Source organism: Vigna umbellata, chromosome 1 (assembly GCF_029865625.1).
Source record: "Vigna umbellata cultivar VRB3 chromosome 1, Vumbellata_1.0, whole genome shotgun sequence".
NCBI lineage: Eukaryota > Viridiplantae > Streptophyta > Magnoliopsida > Fabales > Fabaceae > Vigna > Vigna umbellata.
In genome coordinates, this window is record NC_142165.1 from 20,803,281 (window position 1) to 20,822,002 (window position 18,722).

The 18,722-nt window shown below is 29.2% G+C and overlaps 1 protein-coding gene across 1 annotated transcript; it reads left to right on the forward strand.

The window, feature by feature from the left end:
* Nucleotides 1-17,835: 17,835 nt before the first annotated feature.
* Nucleotides 17,836-18,234, forward strand: LOC124845593 (mitochondrial import inner membrane translocase subunit TIM50-like). Its single transcript, XM_047322712.1, has 2 exons — nucleotides 17,836-17,904; nucleotides 17,956-18,234. The coding sequence occupies exons 1-2, from the start codon at nucleotides 17,836-17,838 to the stop codon at nucleotides 18,232-18,234; spliced, it is 348 nt and encodes a 115-aa protein (XP_047178668.1).
* The last annotated feature ends 488 nt before the right edge of the window (nucleotides 18,235-18,722 follow it).

The following is an 18,722-nucleotide window of genomic DNA, read 5'->3' on the forward strand; positions in this document are numbered from 1 at the left end:
ATTGGATGCTCATTATTAATTTAATTATTCTTGTGAAACTGATAAATTAATAATCAATTACACAAATGTCAATGTAGCTAAGTGAGATAAGGATTAAGTGTACGAGGTTTAAAACAATGTCTTCATATGATTTGCATATACATCAACTTCTAATATTAAGTTCTTTGTCTAGAAAAAAAAAATCTAATTAGACTAAATTTAGTGCAATAGCTATCACTATATAAAATTATAATTGTGTACCTCTAACAAAGTGTTATCGATTGTGACAAAAGAAAAACTATATTTACACCTCCAATATTCAATAATAATTAAAGTTATGATAATGCTATGATGTGTCGTTTACAAATTTAGTGAAATAAATTGATGTTCATTAATGATCTAATGATTTAAATTGATATACTAATCTATTTAATAGAATATCTATAGATTAAGTTATTTGGGTCTTGAGACTGATATTAAGAATCATGACTCGTTACATGTTTATACATTAAAAGGGGTGTTGCTCCCTCCACCATTACACCTTTCTCCCTCCACCTCTCCAATTTTTTTTAATTCTAATTATATCCTTAGATTAAATTTTTTTATTTTTACTATTTTAATTTATTTCAAACCTAGTTCTCCTATTTTACTTCTTGCACCCAATATTTCCATCTCTCATTTCCGTTTAACAATTTGTCTTTTCGTTTTACTCTGCAACCTCATTTGTCTTCTCCGTTTCACTTCTCCTCCTTCGTTTCTTTCTTCTTCATTTTCCTTACATTATTAAAATACATTAAAAATATATTCAAAAATAATAAATCAAAATATTTAAATTAAATTATTAAAATATTTCCAAAATAAAGAATAAACTAATAAAACAAACCCTAAAATAAAAAACGTAACCTTGGAGGTGACATCCTTCAACGGATGTCAACATCCGTTTAAGGAAAAACAGATGTCGACATCCGTTGAAGGATGTTGACATCCGTTGAAGGATGTCACCTCCGTTTAAAGGTTACGTTTTTTATTTTACGGTTTTATTTGAAGGTTTATTCGAATACGCAGCTGGAGGAAGCAACACACGCACTGCACTACGAGAGCGACACTGCACCATGAGAGGGAGACTGCTTGATAATTCTTTCCACCACCACCAACCTTTGCAACTTGTAGTATCTCCCAGCGACTAAAGAAAGAGAGGAAGAAGTATAATGTTAAAATGAAAGAAAAATATTTTACTCATGTATGGGGACTAGAATAGGTTATTAGTGGAATAGGTTGTGAATGGGCAAAATTAAAAAATAATAACCCTAAAAATAAAATTTTACTTAGGGGCAAAATAGTAAATGGGAGGTGGAGGGAGAAAGGTGTGGTTGTGGAAGGAGCAACTTTTAGGGGTAAGATGTTCATATTAGTTGCAATATTTTAGTTTTTTGGAAAAAAATATAATATGAAACATTATCGCATTTCATTTTAATATTTTGCTGGATGTTATATAAATTATCAAGTAAACAACACTTTTGTAATTTATTATTACTATATGACATACGATATATATTATGTTTCTATAAACTTTATTTAAGAATATTGAAACTGAGTGAATAAAAATTAAAAAAAAAGGGGTCGCACGAACAAATTTAACAAGAACAAATTAATAAAAAATTAAGCAGAATTAAAAAAAATAAATTCTTTCAATAGATTCAGTGATCAATTACCATCGGTTAAATTGATTTTACATTTATCAATTTAATACTAATCAGTCTAGATGAAATTCTTATCATGAATAATGATGAAATTTTCTTGAATGAAGGTTTAGTCAAACAGTTTTGGGTTAAATATGTTTTTCGTCCCTTAAATATCACACGATTTTGGTTTTAGTCCCTACTCGAAACTTTGATGGTTTTTAGTCTTAGTAGTTTTGAAACTATTAGTATTAGTCCTTAAAAATGGACGGCGTTAAGTTTTAGTAAAAGTGGCAAACGGCGATGTCCAGCTGCGTTCTGCACTCTCTGCCACGTTGCTGGCCAATAAGAATCTGACACTCACGTGGCATTCTCGTTCTTCCTCCCTCACCCTCACTACTCACATTCACAACATGACTCATATCTGGCCTTTGGTTCCCTGGCAGTGCAGTGCCCAGCTAACTCGGCAATGATGGAGACAACATCGAACATCTCTTCCTTTATGTCAAGGGCAGGGTCAACAGCAGCCATTAGTTTCTCCTTCTGATTTTACATGCCAGAACCACGATGCCAAGTACTGGCTTTCCTCAGGTCTATCTTCATCAAGTGCCATTAATCCAGTTAACAGCTCCATTAGAACAACACCAAAACGGAAAACATCTGCTTTGGTGGTAACTTTTCCTGTCACTGAAATATATAATATAAAAAGAAGAAATCAGTGTAGTTTAGTGTGTCAAACACATCAGGATCATGCATTTGGGTCTGTAAAAGTTTCAATATGGTCCCTGATGATTATATCATGCAGAATCATACTAAGTTTATCCTCCTTGGTGAGATATTTCTCTCTGTTTTCTGTGAAAATTTTTAGAATTGTATTCACTTCTTTTCAAAATTTCTGTGAAGCACCTCCGCAGAGACTGTTTGTCAATGCGCATGGCTGGAAGCGATTTTAGATGAACTGAAGATTGAACGCGGTAAGCCAATACGACTATTGGTGGACAACATATCAGCAATTAGCTTATCCAGAAATCTTGTCTCCCACAGTAAAAGCAAGCATATAGAGACCAAGTTTCACTATCTAAGAGATCAAATTAACAGAGAGAAGTTAGAATTGGTGTATTGTCCCATAGAAGAACAGACTGCGGACATCTTCACCAAAGCTTTAAGACAAAGCAGGTTTGAGAAGCTGAGGGATTCTCTTGGAGTTAAATCTCTAAGGAATTTAGTTTTACAGGGGAGTGTTAAATGTAAAAACTAAATTTTAACTACTTTAACTGTCAAATGACAGTCCACCACTTTTGTATCTGGTATTCATATATACCTTATTTTACGTTAATGAGAATAACACTCGTTTTCGCTCTCTCATGCATGTTACGCTCTGCCCATTTCTCTCTCTCTGTTTCTTTTTTCAAACACTGTGAAGTCTAACAGGGTCTAACACACGAAACTTAGGTGTGCTTAAAAGTACATGTAAATTATTAATAAAAAATTCTAAGTAGTTGGTGAAAAAAATAATTAAATAAAGGAGGAAAATTTGAAAATCAAAAATAAAATCCTAAGAACTTGGCTATATTTTTCCATTCCTTCTATCCTAGATACGTTCTTTGTTTGCCTTCTCGATTGCAAGTTTTTCTTACCTCACTTGTAGTTCTCTCTTTTCTAAGAATTTGAATCCATAATTGGGCTTGTTGTGGCCTAAATCATGGGTGAGGTGTGTCTAGAAAAAGATAAATCCTTAAGAACTCTAATCAGAAAGCTCAACCTAAATAATAGAGAACAATTTTGTGTATCACTAGTGCTGTGTAAATAAGTTTTAAAATTTCTAGACAATTTTAAAACCATTTTCTAAAATTAATGGGCGATTATCTATTTTAGTTTCTTATTATTATAATAATTATAAAAACCTTTAGAATTTTTAGCCCAAACCATGGGTATGGTGTGTTTAAAAAAAATAACCTAAAGAATTCTAATTGCAGCCCAACCTAATTAAAAGAAGAGAGTTACTCCCTACACCATCACACATTGCTTCCTGCACCACCACACTTTTTTTAAATTCCAAAATTATCCTTCATATTCTAAAATATCTTACACCTCCTCCTTTTTTCTTGAACGGATGTCGACATCCGTTGAAGAAAAAATTCTTCAACGGATGTGCCACATCCGTTACGTTTAGTTTTCTTTTTTAAGTTTTTAGTTTTTTTAAGTTTTTAGTTTCTTTAAGTTTTTTAATTATTTACTTTTTTTAAAAATTATTATTTAGTTATTTATAAATTAATTTTATTTTTTATAATAAAATAATTATTATTAATTTAATTTATGTATTATTATTTTAAATAATAATTAAAATACTTTTTAAAAATTTATTAAAACGCATTGAAGTTTTTTTCTTTTCAAAGTTTTTAGTTTTTTATTTTATTATATTTTAAATTAATATATAAATATTATTTAATTTTTTTAAAATTATTATTTAATTAATTATAAATTAATTTTATTTTATTTAATAAAATAATTATTATTAATTTAATTTATGTATTATTATTTAAATAATAATCATAGTTTTAAAAGTTTTATTAAAATGGATTAAATAATAATCATAGTTTTAAAAGTTTTATTAAAACGGATGTGGCAATCCGTTAACGGATGTCGCCACATCCGTTGAAGATTTTAAAAATTTATTAAATCGGGAAGTTTTTTCTTTTTAAATTTTCAGATTTTAATTTATTATATTTTAAATTAATATATAAATATTATTTAATTAATTTAAAATTATTAATTAATTATTTATGAATTAATTTTATTTTAATTAATAAAATAATTATTATTAATTTAAGTTATATATTATTATTTAAATAATAATCAAAGTAGTTTTAAAAGTTTTATTAAAACGGATGTGGCAATCCGTTAACGGATGTCGCCACATCCGTTGAAGATTTTTTTTTTTAAATAAAAATAATAAATTAAAATATAGGATTTGTGAATGGACGGATGTCAACATCCGTTGAAGGTAAAACGGATGTTGATATCCGTTTTAGAGAAGGGCAAAATTGGTATGAAGTGGTGGAGGAAATATTTGGTGGTGGTGGAGGGAGCAACTGCCTTAAAAGAACAATTGTAAAGAAGAATATTCTATTGAAATATTAAAGTATAAACCTTTTCAATTGTAAAGAAGAATTTGAATACACAATTTGGGCTTACGATGGCCCACACCACAGGTGAGATGTATCTGACCATAAGTCCAACCCATTTAAAAGGAAAATTACAAATAAGGCATTACAATTTAGAAAAAAAAACATAAAACTCGAAAAAAAAATTGAAAATAGAAATAACATAAAGTTACGAACCATATCCAGTGTACGAATTATGACAACGATAAGATTAGTAGAGTAAGAAAACGATTTTAAATATAGAGTATTTTATTTTTATTTTTTGGATTTCTTTTTTTATGGGAATGAAAAAGAGAGAGATTAAAGTATAATACTTCTTATTTCTATAAAATGGGACCATAATATTTTACGTTATCTTTATCAATTATATTCAATAATATTTTAAATCTGGTCTCTCATCAAATTAAAATTATTAAAAATATTGTTTATAGCCTCTACAAAATTAATTTTTCATGAGATATATTTTCTAGTCATAATTTTTATATTAATTAAATCACTTTAATATTTTTTACTAATAAAATAATGGATCTAATACATTTAATATATATGTATATGTATGTATGACTTAAAATTGCTAACAATAGTCCAATGATATAGATATGTATATTTTTGCTATCCTTATAAATGTGTTAGATTTTATAAGTTCAAATTGGCATTATATGCCTTGAAACATATTTAAAAATTTTGTCCATTAATTACATTCGCACATAGAATCAAAATAGTTTTCATTGTATCAATCATAACTAAACATGTTAATGATAACTAATGCTGAGAGAATCAAATGACATAGAGTCATCATGAAATGTGTAGTTTGAAAATTATGTGAAGGTGATCTGTACACATATATTTTCAACTAGTCATGCTACAAATTCTACAACCATAGTCGATGAAAGTTTAAAGGTTTGCTTGGTCTTGCGTCAAGAAACTGCACTACTAGTTAACATGAAAATGTAACCTAAAGTGGAATCTCGACATTCTAAAAAATTTTAGTCAAAATATCCAGTGATATCCAACTGGTCTGACCTCTTGTATGTGAGCATAAAATTCTTTGTTCTTTTCAAATACCTCATAACTCTTTTGGCTACTTTCTAATGATATATTAATGGATTGCTTAAATGTTTTCCTAATACTTCAACTATGTATGTTATATCTAGACATGTACATACTTAGGAATACATCAAAATCCTTACAGCTAATGCATAGGGAATCTTTTGCATTTCTTGAATTTCTAAATTACCTTTTAAGAATTGTTTGAGACTAAACTTGTCTTCCTTAGTAACTGAAGTATCTCCTTATTTAAATTCCTGCATGCTAAACCTTTTAAGCATCTTTTCAATATAGCTCCTTTGTGACAATCCTAAAATATCCCGAGATTGATCTTGGTGCATCTGAATTCCTAATATAAAGAAGGCGTCACCTAGGTATTTCATTTCAAAGTTTCTTTGATAGAAATATCTTTGTTGTGCGCAACATGCCTATATTATTGTGGCAAGCAATATGCCATCAACATATAAGACTGAAAATATTTACTTACTCCTACTAAATTTGCAACACACACAATCATCAACGAAATTAATCTTGAAATCAAATGAGAGAATCACTTTATCAAATCCTGACACAGTTTTATGATTGCACAATATAAATTGTCTCATCAATGTTGTCATTGAGAAACACAATTTTGACATCCCTTTGATGAAACTCCAAATCATAATGTGCAACAAGAGCCATGATTTTCCTAAAGAGTCTTTCAATGAGACTGAAAAGAAAGTCTTTTTAAATTTCATCCCTTACTTTTGGGTATAACCCTTCGTCACAAGATGATTCTTATACCTCTCCACCTTTCCTTTGTAATTTCGCTTGGACTTAAATATCAATTTGCAATCAATGAATTTTACACCTTCTAATAGTGGAACAAGTTCCTAAACCTTGTTGTCTTACATGGACTTATACTCTTCCTTCATTGCTTTAATCCATTTTTCTAAGTCATGGTTTGACAAAAGTTGACTACATAATCTTCCATCATACCATTATTTTTCCCATTTTCTTGGAGAAATACCACATAATCATATGGAATAACATTTCTCCTTTGTTTCATGATCTTCGTAGAGGTACTAGCTCATGAAGCATAGGTTCTTGAGGATTTTGAGTTTGTTCTTCATAAATGACCAAATTATCTTGAGTGAGAGATTTGATAACAATATCTTGTAGAGATTCTGAACTTACTTTATCAAAAGCAATTGCATAAATCAGATTTGGAATTATTATCGATTCGATCTCTTAGATAAAGTCTCTAACCTTATTCTTCCTCCAAAAACTCAATATCCTCAAAGAATGTGGCATTTCCTGTCTAAAAATTTTTCTTTAATTTGGGATTTCAAAATATATAGCCCCTACATCTTTCAGAATAACCATATAAAGTTGTTATTCATTGTTCGGGAGTCCAATTTATTTCATTTAGCTTATAAGACATTGCTTCAGTTAGACACCCTCACACATAAAAATGTTTTAGAGTAGGATTTCGCATAACCCAAAGCTAATAAGGTGTTTTGAAAGTTGCCTTAGTTAACACACTATTTAAAATGTAAGCTGCAATCTTTAGTGCATCTCCCCAAAGTGACTTTAGCAAGATGGAATGACAAATCATGCTCATTACCATATTCTTAAGAGTATGGTGTCTTTCAACCACACCATTCATGTTAGGTGACTCTGACATGGCGTAGTGTGGGACGATTCCACATTCTTCTAAGTACTTAATGTTGGGTGATTTCGGCAAGTGCACCGAATCGTTTCAAGTAATAAATCGTGGTAAGACCAAGTATCCTTTTTCCAAGAGACTCGTAATACTAGAGAATTGTGCGATTAACAACTCATCTAGACTCAATAGAACAACATTCATTTAGAAATATGTGCAACAAGATAAATTCACAAATATACAATGGTTGGACTTTGGTATTGAAGGCACATAGATATGGCATAGACTAGAAATGATATGAAATGACATTGTTAAGGTTAGTTTTCACCTAACTCACTCTTGTACTTACCCAATTTCATCTCCTCTCCATCAATTTACTAAAGTCAATCCACAAAAACACTCTAGCCCTAATCTCTTAGGTGAAAGAGCCTAGGTTTTCTGTATTAAACTTCAATATCTTGGAAAATCTAACAAGCAAACCCACATTAATGAACTAGGATCTTAAGAAAATATGTGAATCATCTTCCATCCCTAGAATCAATGACCACAATGACTCTTGTTTCAGTTCAAGGTTCCATCTTACGTCCCCATAATCCATGAAACCCCAAATTCAAGTCATGAACATTCCTATTACATGCAACCTTTAAGATTGGAAACAAGAATACTAGCAATTGATAGAAAAGGCATTTATATAATCAAATCAATCATCCATTACACAAGAATTCATAGGCTACAACAATCCCTAACAAGATGAATATGGTTCTCCACTTCCATGGAGAACCCTAAAGCTTACAAAAATGGAAGATGGAAGAAGAAGGAGACCCAAAGGAAGAGGAGGAGATGTTCCCACAAGCTCCTCACGGCCTCCATGAGCTCCAACAGTGAAATCGCACCTCCAAAGAACCAAAGACCCAAAGCCCTTCGCGTTTCTGAGTTAAATAGACAAATCTGCCATGTCAGCAAAAAATGGCGCTCCAGCCCCCCTGTGTGAGGGGCGCCCCAGCGCACGACAATCATGATGCAGTGGCGCTTCAGAGCCCTTGTGCTAGGGGGCCCAACTAGGTTCAACAACACTTCTTCTTTTTCTGGTTTTTCTACAGATTTGCTTGCTTTTGTGGCTGGTTCAGTTATCTACATTGTTCGAGATTCTTCCAAGTACATTATTAGCTACAAAATAAAGGGATTATAGATGAAATTACATTAGAGTAGCCCAAAACACAATTATTCATAAAACTAAGATAATAGAGAGGATTAAGAAAGTTACAAGCTAGAAAAGAGTTGATTTTGCTACAAAATTCATGCTTAGAGAATGGTAAGAATTAGCATTATCACTTAACAAAAGGTTCTGGACATTGTTCACCTAAACCGTCATATCTGCCATATTATTCGCCACTACAATCAAACTTGATACTCTTAATTCTTTTGCTGAGTTGTTTCTCAAGTTAAGTTTAAAATTATTTGAATATGTCCAAAGATTGAGATGTTTCACATATAAGATATAGTAAACATATCTAGAGTAATAATTTATGAATGATATAAAATATTGTTGACCATTCCATGATGGTGGGGGAATGACCCATAAATGTCCATATGTATCAATTCTAAGACATGTGTAGCTCTATACATACCCTAATTTTTTTGTTTTGGTCTATTTATCTTTAACGCATTCAACAAAACCATCAAATTTTTTGAAGTCAATGGAATTCATGATCCCATCTAACACAAGTCATTCAACTAATTTTAGAGATGTGACCTAAATGCCTATGCTAAATCACTTCAGTTTGTATTGTTAATTTTATGTTTAGTACCATGTGATTTCGTATTAAGGATTCACTATAGAAAGTTACAGTGTCAAACATATATAGATTATCATGAGCCAAAAGTGAACTAGTTCCAACAACATTTGAATTAAAACAAAAACTGAACATGTTGTTTCCAAACAAACATAAATAACTCAATTTGTCCAAATAAGAAACTAAAACGAAATTTCATCTAAATGACAATACAACAAAAGTGTCTTTCATATGCCAATAAAAACCATTGCATAATAATAATCTTAAATGCCCTATAGCTTCCACCTCCACTGATTTGTCATCTCTAACATATATCCATCTTTCAGAATTCATTGGCTTCTAGTAGCTTAGACAATCCTGCATTGAAACATTGATCTTAATAGTGACACCAAAGTCTAACTGTCAAGTGTTTTTAGGTACTAACGCTAAATTGACCTCAAAGCATACTAAAGTAACAAATGCACCTTTCTTTGCACGTCGAGCATGATATTTAGTACATTTCTTCTTTACATGTCCAACCTTATTATAAAAGAAACAATTGTTGCCCTAATTTTTTTTTATTATGTTGGACCCTTAACAACTTTATTCTTGGGATCTCAATTTTCTTTCTTTTGTCCTTGTCTTTAGAAGTACTTACAAATGAGCACTTTTTGCTTCAATCTCTCTTCTTCTTGCACATAGTATGAAATGAGCTCATTAACAATTGTAAGATACCTTAAACTGATTAAACTGTGAAAGAAAATAAATTAATAATAAATGTATGAGTAAGTCTCCAGACAACACAAGCGATTTAAGGGATCCCACTTCTTATAATCTTTCTCTTCAAAGGTACTAGAGTTCGTAAGGGAAATGAGTTTCTTAAATCAAGGTTAATCCATGCATTCAAGAATAATTTTCATGTTCTCTTTTGAATCCTCAAAATTTGTTCCGTTAAGAATTAGAACTAAATCCAAATTAATATATATTGAAGTAATAGTAGGTGAATTTAGAACAACATAAATAATGTGAGCTCAAATAATAATAAAAAAAAAATAAGTATCACTATATTCAAATAACAATACAGTCCATTTCAAGACATGCATCATTAATATGAAGTCTTTGGACATTAATATTAATTTCTATAAGTATCTTATTGTAATAATAAAATATTGATAATAAAGTATGTCTAACTACAAACCTATCTTAAATTGATTTATCATTAACAAATAAAACTTTACAATTATTGTACTTTTACCATAAGATAACATGCATATGTAATGACTAAATATTAATTTTTTTTATTGATCAATAATGGATAAACATAAACACAAATATTTAATATTTTTTACAAACAATTTATTTAAGAAAAGTCACTTCTTGATTTAGTTTCCTCGTAAAAATGCTTAAGCTACCAAAATTTGAACTAATTTGTGATTCACGGTTTGCAATTCATTCAAGTAATTAATTAATTCAATCCAATCGAATAGCACATTTCCATTACTTCTCATGAAGCACCTCATTGAAACAGAAATGCTAACAGTGGATCAGTATCATTCATTTAATTCCAATTGGAAATTCCAATCACACCACGTCATCCAAAAAGCAATTAGGGCATTTTGTTTTCAATTCCCGTGCCCGCATGCATATGTTCAACTGCATCCAGTTGCACCTTTTCTAAGATCATAGCTTTCCGAACATCATCCAATACAATTTCTTAGGCATCAGAAAATTATAATTGATTCATAAAGTTAAGGAAAATTAAAATCCCTAAATTTCATAATTAAGGTTGTCAAAAACTAGAAAAAAACATAAATTAGGATTTATTTTTTATAATTTAGGAAATATTCATAGAAAATCATAAATTCTAACATACTCTGAAACTAATTGTTAAAACATGTATTTTATATACAACTAAAATTGCATTCCTTAATTTATGATGATGAAAATAAAATATGAGAATGTAGTTGATTTGTTATTTAGAATATAAATAATGAAGGTGATGAAAATAACAATGAATATGTGAATTTCTAAATGTAGAGTATCTTATTCTTTCTTCAAATTTCTATTACGATGAAGATAAAAAGAAAAAAATTGAAATAAAATGTTTTGTCCCTGCAGTGGGGATTATAGCTTTTTAATACTTCATCAAATTAAAAATATTAGTTATAGTATTTATATAATTAGTCTTTCATAACATATATGTCTTTAACTATAATTTTATATTAATTAGACTACTTTAATATTTTTGACTAATAAAATAATAACTCTAACACATTTAATTATGTAATATATACCAAAATTGCTAATTTTTATAAAAAATTGCTGAACCATATAGTAAAATGAAGATCCTTTAAGTTATGTTTCTTAAAGCAGCAATTCAGTCACACTTATGCAAACAATAGTAAAATGAATATCCTTTATATAAAACGTGGGTGAGATGTTGCACCATGTTGCCACTTTTATAAATTTGAAGAAGAACGAGACGAAGTTGAAAATATACCATACGAAAATAATGTACAAAATGTTTTGACTATTATGATACCGATAACAATTATGATTGAAACTAAGTTATAAATGTTTTGAATTAATTATATTTGAGCTTTATTTTTGTATTAGTCTTGCATCTGTTTGATGACATGTTTGATTACTTTTATGCCTTGAAACAATGTTTTATTCATATACATTGATGTGTGAAACATCATCGATTAGAAAATTATTTTATGCTTCTCTAGCAAGCTTTTTCTAATGTTGCTATTGTTTGTAGAAGCTGAGAGGGAAACATTGTTCATCTATACATATAGTATCTCACATTTTTCAAGAGGAAAATTGATATACAATAGTGTTACATAGTAGTAAACTTTTTTGTTTGTACCATGTTATGCCTATTTGTGTCAAGGATTATTTTTTAGAAATAGACTTTCGTTTCAGTAAAAGTTTTTCACGTGAGTTTGATTTTCTTGCATTTGTATTTTATTTTTTTAATAAAGTTTGATATTTTTTATGGATTATGATGTCCGAAACTAAATGAAATGTTATAGGTTACAAATCTTTTACATAAGAAAATAACAAAAGAAAGTTTAAAAAAATAGTAAAATGTTACGAGATGAACTTTAAATCAAATTCAAACCGATTTATAAAATAAAGTTTGTATCTATATATATTTTAAATTAATTTTATCTTTAATTGTTGTAAAACTTTCAATATATCTCTCCGTTACATACATTATGTAACTAGATATTGTAATGAAATTATGTGTTTAATAAACATATACCTGGTTAAAATAAATTCTAAACACATTACCTGGTTAAGAACTGTGAAATTTCTCAATATAAAAAATTGTAGTTATTAAAAGAAGGTAAAAGTGAAAGAAAGTTTGAAATTTTGCAGTGGTCCTTCTGGTGTGATGCAATGGACTGCCATTTCTGCATGATGTGGTTCAAGGTTTAGTCTAGGGCATGCTACCCATTCCATTTTCTATGCATTCAGAAGTCAAGGATGTTAATCATACCAGTATCAAAATAGACCTGTGGAAAAAGAACTCAAAAGAAGATACGTATATTCAAGACAGTGCCTATATCAGAGACAGCAAGTTTGTATATATTTGTGTTTGAAGTTTTCTTCGTATGGTCTGTGGACGGTGGCACTCCGACAACATTATTGTCTTAGTTATTGAGTGAGGTCCTTGTCAACAGTGGTCTATGTTGCTGACTTAAGATATATAGGTTTGTTTGCATTAATAGTGTAAATTAATACACCTGTTGAAGTAATGAAGGTTGTTTCCTATGAAGAGAAAATGGTGAGAATGATAAGAGAATAATGAAATTATAAAGGGTGTTCCATAGATAGCCGCAACGCGAACGCATGCAATGCAAGGTGTATGTTTTGTGTTAGTGAAATGAAGGACGGTGGAAGGTTTGAAGAAATAGTTTCAGTGTGATGTACGATGGATATGGACGGGGCTTGGTCGTGCTTGAAAAAAGTGGCTGATGGAGAAAGCAAGCAAAAAGATAATGGGGTCACAGTGGGACGACTGGGTAAACCGGGGAATATAATGCTTTAGATATGAAATCCACGTTTAACAATTTAATTAGCTTTTATAGTTGTATATTTTTTAATTTCATTTTACGGTCAAAAACATTTCTTTTCAGTCTTTACATTCATACTAGGTTAGCTTTATCTGTATGAATTAAAAAGATTTTTTTTACATTATATTATACAGATAAAACGACTAATTGAACTTAGAATAAAAAGTTATATCTTTCAGGGAAATGATTGAAGTTATAAATAAGATATAGAAGTAGAGAAAAAAATTAATGTGAGAAACATAGAAAATATCATGCATATGACACGCAAATTTGTTAATATGCAGCGGGGAAAAAATGAAAAATATATATAATAATTTAAATGTATTAACACTACAAAAATTTTTTTGTCTTAAACAACATTCAATTTGTTCACGAATATATAAAGGAAAGATGAAAATTTATGTCCTCACGAGTACTTAGCATTTGATATGCTAAAGAGTACCCTAAATCTTTACTTAAAGCATTTTTTAAATTGTTTTGAATTTTTTTATCTTCTATATCTCTTTATTTAGATCGTCCCCGAACCCTTTAACTTCTAGCCTGTCAAAATATTCTTCTATATCTCTTTATTGTTTTAAAACTATTTTTCCCTCTTTTATTGTCTCTCCATCACACTTAAATACATTCTTTATATTTTTGGACTCCTTACATCATTTATCATAACGCTAAGATTACAAAATCTCTACTAACTTTCAAAATTAAACTTGATAATCCAATGAAAAATTATCCTAATAGTAATGACCCAATTGGCATTGGACTTACCACCACAATAATAATCATAATAATAATAATAATAATAATAATAATAATAATAATAATAATAATACTTATTATTATTATTATTATTAGTATTAGTATTAGTATTATTATTAGTATTATTATTATTATTATAAGAATAATAGAAAATTATTTCTTTATATCCATTTGCATAGTTTTTCCAAAATCAATGTAACATGTAAACAAATTTTCTAAGTTACATAGTGTATAAATATGATAAAGTAAAGATACATTTATAAAATTGAAATAGATATTTTCTATTTATCGGGCTCGATTTCTTGTGGAACCAATCAAAGAAATATTTTCTAGATTGATTACTTAATAATCGATTTAGAGTGTTTATGTTTTTATTTCTAATTTTTGAACAGCTGAACAAAGATATTTTATATCAGTTGCACTACAATTAGCTTAGAAACACACTCTACTTGATTCTAAGTTCAACCAATCTACAAAATTCAATTTAAATTATATCATTCCATATTTGTATATATATTTGTCTCACTTTAATTAATTCTAAAAACTCTTTTTTTTTATCTTTACAGCATACAAAACTTTATTGTCCTTTAAAGTCAATGACCACTCTTTGTTTTCGTCTTTATTTTCTTCAGTTTTCCTAACATTTATGGATGTTATGTTTTGTTCTTAGTGTTCTTTTTTACAACCTTAGCCCTACCTTACCTATTATATTTGTACTTTTCCAAAAACACGTTATCATTCATAACTTTAGGTCATATACATTATTGAAATAAAAATGCTTTCTAGGAATTGTATAATTGATGTGTTGGTTGTTTGTAATAATATGAATTATTCTTAGATTTTTCTTTTCAATAATGGAAGAGACTATGAATTGGGTTTCCTAGAAATTACTTTTGAATTTTATTATAAATGTGACGAATCAAATACAAACAACGGAAGAGAAAAATCTCAAATATTATCGCAATATAAAATTGAAAATATACTTGTTTGTAAAAGGTCTTTTATATAATTTTTTATAGTTAAATTATATCATATAAAAGGTCAATGTAGATGTAAAAAATGTAAAAGATCAAGATATTTCACTTTGAATTTACACATGCCATAAAAAAAATATTTTTATTTCAATTTATAGTACCATAATATAAAAGTTGTATGCTTATGTGGGGTAAATAGTAAGTCATGTATATATAATCCACATAATTGGTGTATGACGAGTAATTTATGTCGATTTTGTCAAATCTTATATAAAAACTCATGTTTAAGTTTGGTTATGATCATAACTGGCGTAAATAATTATCATATCTTGATAATAATTATTACCATTGTAAACATTGTCTCTCTTTTCTTTTTGTTTTATCTTTGAACCAAAACGTGTAGACCATAACTAGTTTTACAATAAAGTGGTATAGGTATAAAATATAGAATAAAACAATATACCTAATATTTGAATGAAATTATCTAATGTAACCTAAATGACCTGTAGCATATTTTCTTAACTAAGATTAGTAATACTCATAATTGATGACATGTATTAGTCACATTCAAATTAATCACCTTTCTTGTTATTCAAAACCAGAAACAAATCACCATATTATCTCAAAGTTTATAAATAAAATAATTAGTGTATCATTAAAAATTTCATTAACTTTCAGATAAATAAATTGTAATGATTTCGTTTTGATTTTAGTTTAAATTAAATTAAATACACTTGTAAGTGAATATATATATATAGCAATCGAGATTACAGCATAACGACGAACCATAAAAGAATAAGTTTAAAAAAGGTTTTGGAGTTGTTACCCTAGTTTATTATAGAAAAATTATGAAAAACTAGAAAATAAGATATGGTATATGAAAACTAGATTTTAAATTCGAAAGTCAATTTACATGTAGGGAATGTATTAAAATTCTATTGTGCATATCCAAAGATAGTAACTTTATTAAATGCAGAAAGGTAATATGGCTTTCAAAATGTTTAAGTTTTCCCAAAAATAAAACTATAAAGAAAAAAATAGTTTTTGGTTTTTTTGCCGACGTTTCTCTTATGTATTCTCAGGTAAAATAAGAAATCATGGTTACATAGTTATTTATGAAACTTCAAAATGATTTTGGAAAATAATTTGATGTTTTTAGTTTGTGAAAATTTTAATTTTTTTTGGTATTTTTGTCATGAGAAAAAAAAAGTACTAGGCCAACGAGGCAGATGGTCATACAAATACTCCTACCTATAAAATATTATTTATATTTAGAAAAAAAAAGTATTAACCAATAGGACGATGCGAATGAACACATAAGTACTCATATCTTTAAAATGTCAAAAGAAAAGACACTTTTATTATTTTTTAAATGTATTTCTTTCAAAATTTTAATTTATAATAATGTTATATTTATTTTTTGTTGGACAAGACACCAAAACAGAAACAAAATATATTTTTATTTTTTGAAATTGTTTACTTAGTTTTTTATTTTATTTTTTACAAAAAGAATTTTGAAAATGGGTGTTACACCATAAGAGAGATGGAACCAACACTAAAAGAAATAAGGAAAGATATTCTTCTAATGATTGATAGTTGTGAATAGTAAAAATAATGTCCCTAAAAGAAAATGTCAAAGTTAAGTGTAAACGAAAAGTGTCTACAATATAAAGACATGATATAATGCCTAAATCAAAAGAAAAAAAAAATAGAAGTAACATACTTTCAAAACTCTGCAACTACCTTTTCACATACCTTCCAAGTGCTCCAACAATTTCTTCCTTGGTAATTATGGTTAGGAGAGTCTCTCTTTCTTCTCCTTTTTACAATGGATGAGTATTTATACACACATAATAATATCTTTGTAATCTTATCTCAATTGTGAAGTTATTGACAATGAACAATATAAGAAATAATTGTTCTTAATAGTAATGTATTTTAAAAATTAATCAAATCAAATAATATATGAGATATTCATCTTAGTTTTGCAAATCATTAGAATCATATCTTTCTTTTAAAAACTACCGCAACAAATCATAGCATATATAATATCATATAATGATTCTAACTAAAATCACATTTCTTTTTAAATACTAAGATGTCATGTGAGAGATGCGACGAGGAAAGAGGCGGTGAGTATATGTATAGAACCCTTGAGAAGTTGGACTCATAAAATGGATTAAAAATAAATTGGACTATTTCATTTTATTATTATTTTTTTTCTTTTTGTGGTAAAATTAAAGTTTGAAAATTAAAAAAATATATATATTTTATTTTTTGGTTTTTTACCTACCATTAATTGAAAAAAATATTTTTTATTTTTTTATTTTTTAAAATGAATTTATTTACCTGGATAAGATTGGGTGTTGGCAATATACATACCTTAAAATGTAACTACAAACATGTGATTTCATTTGTGAGCTTGTGATGCAATATAACAAAAAGGGTTAAATATGTTTTTAGTTCCTCAACTATCAAGCGGTTTTATTTTTCGTCCCTCTTTCAAACTTTGATACACTTTGATCCTTCTCCTTAAGAAAACTATAATTTTTTGTCCTCCAAAACCAACGGTGTTAAAAATCAGCTTAGAAGGCTAACGGTGGCGTGCCACGTCATTTTCTTTTTCTGAGTCAATCTCTCCCGCCCTCTTCCTCCATGTCTTCTCTCCCTCCTTCTTCCACTCTTCCATCCGTCGTCGTATCACAAAACTCTTGTCAAAGATCGCGCGCATCAGCCCATGGACTTCTATGTCCTCAAGCTCCTCGGTGTCGACGAGTTCCTTGAGACTCTCGTTTCTAAGTATGAGGTTGTTGTTTTCACGCGACACTAAGGAGTAAGCGTCCATGGTGTTGGACAGGCTGGACCGGAATCGGTTCATCTTACATTGGATCTATGTGGTTCATGTCGCCACATAAACGAGAAGATCGTGAAGGACCTTAACGAAACTGGTCACGATCTCAAACGGGTGGTTATAGTGGATGATAACCCAAATTCCTTTTCGAACCAACCCAAGGATGCTATTATGATTCGGCCCTTCGTGGATGATATTTTCGACCGGGAGCTTTGGAAATTGAGAAGCTTTTTTGATGGGTCTGATTGCTGTAATGACATGAGAGATGTTGTTAGGCGCTATTAGCAACGCTAGATTTCTTCTTATTATTTTCATGGCAAATGTATATTTTGAGAGGCTTTCTGGAAGCCTGGAAATTTGGCATAGATGAAGCTACTAGTAACCAGACATTCTGCCTTTTTTCTTGTTTTGTTGAAACTCGACTTTGTATCCAGTTGGGTTCTTTGTTCTCATATAGTCACATCAGAACAGACGTTATTTAGAAACTAAAACTAAATTGTTGTATTTTTTCACCTAACACAATGTGAATCCACTTATCTTCACCATTGTAATGTGTTGGTTTCTTCCAAGTGCTTTTATAAAGGTTAACTTGCTTTTGAAAAAAAAGAAAAAAAAATTTTTTCAGTGTAGTTTGCTTGTGTAAGCACTATGGATAAGGCAGGAGGGGAGGTGTGGTGGTGGCGTCGTCGAAAACCAGGGTGCGGCGAATGACATTGAGTTGTTCTTCGAGTTCTTCTGTTGTTGTTGTGTTTTTTAGGATCTTGTAATACGTT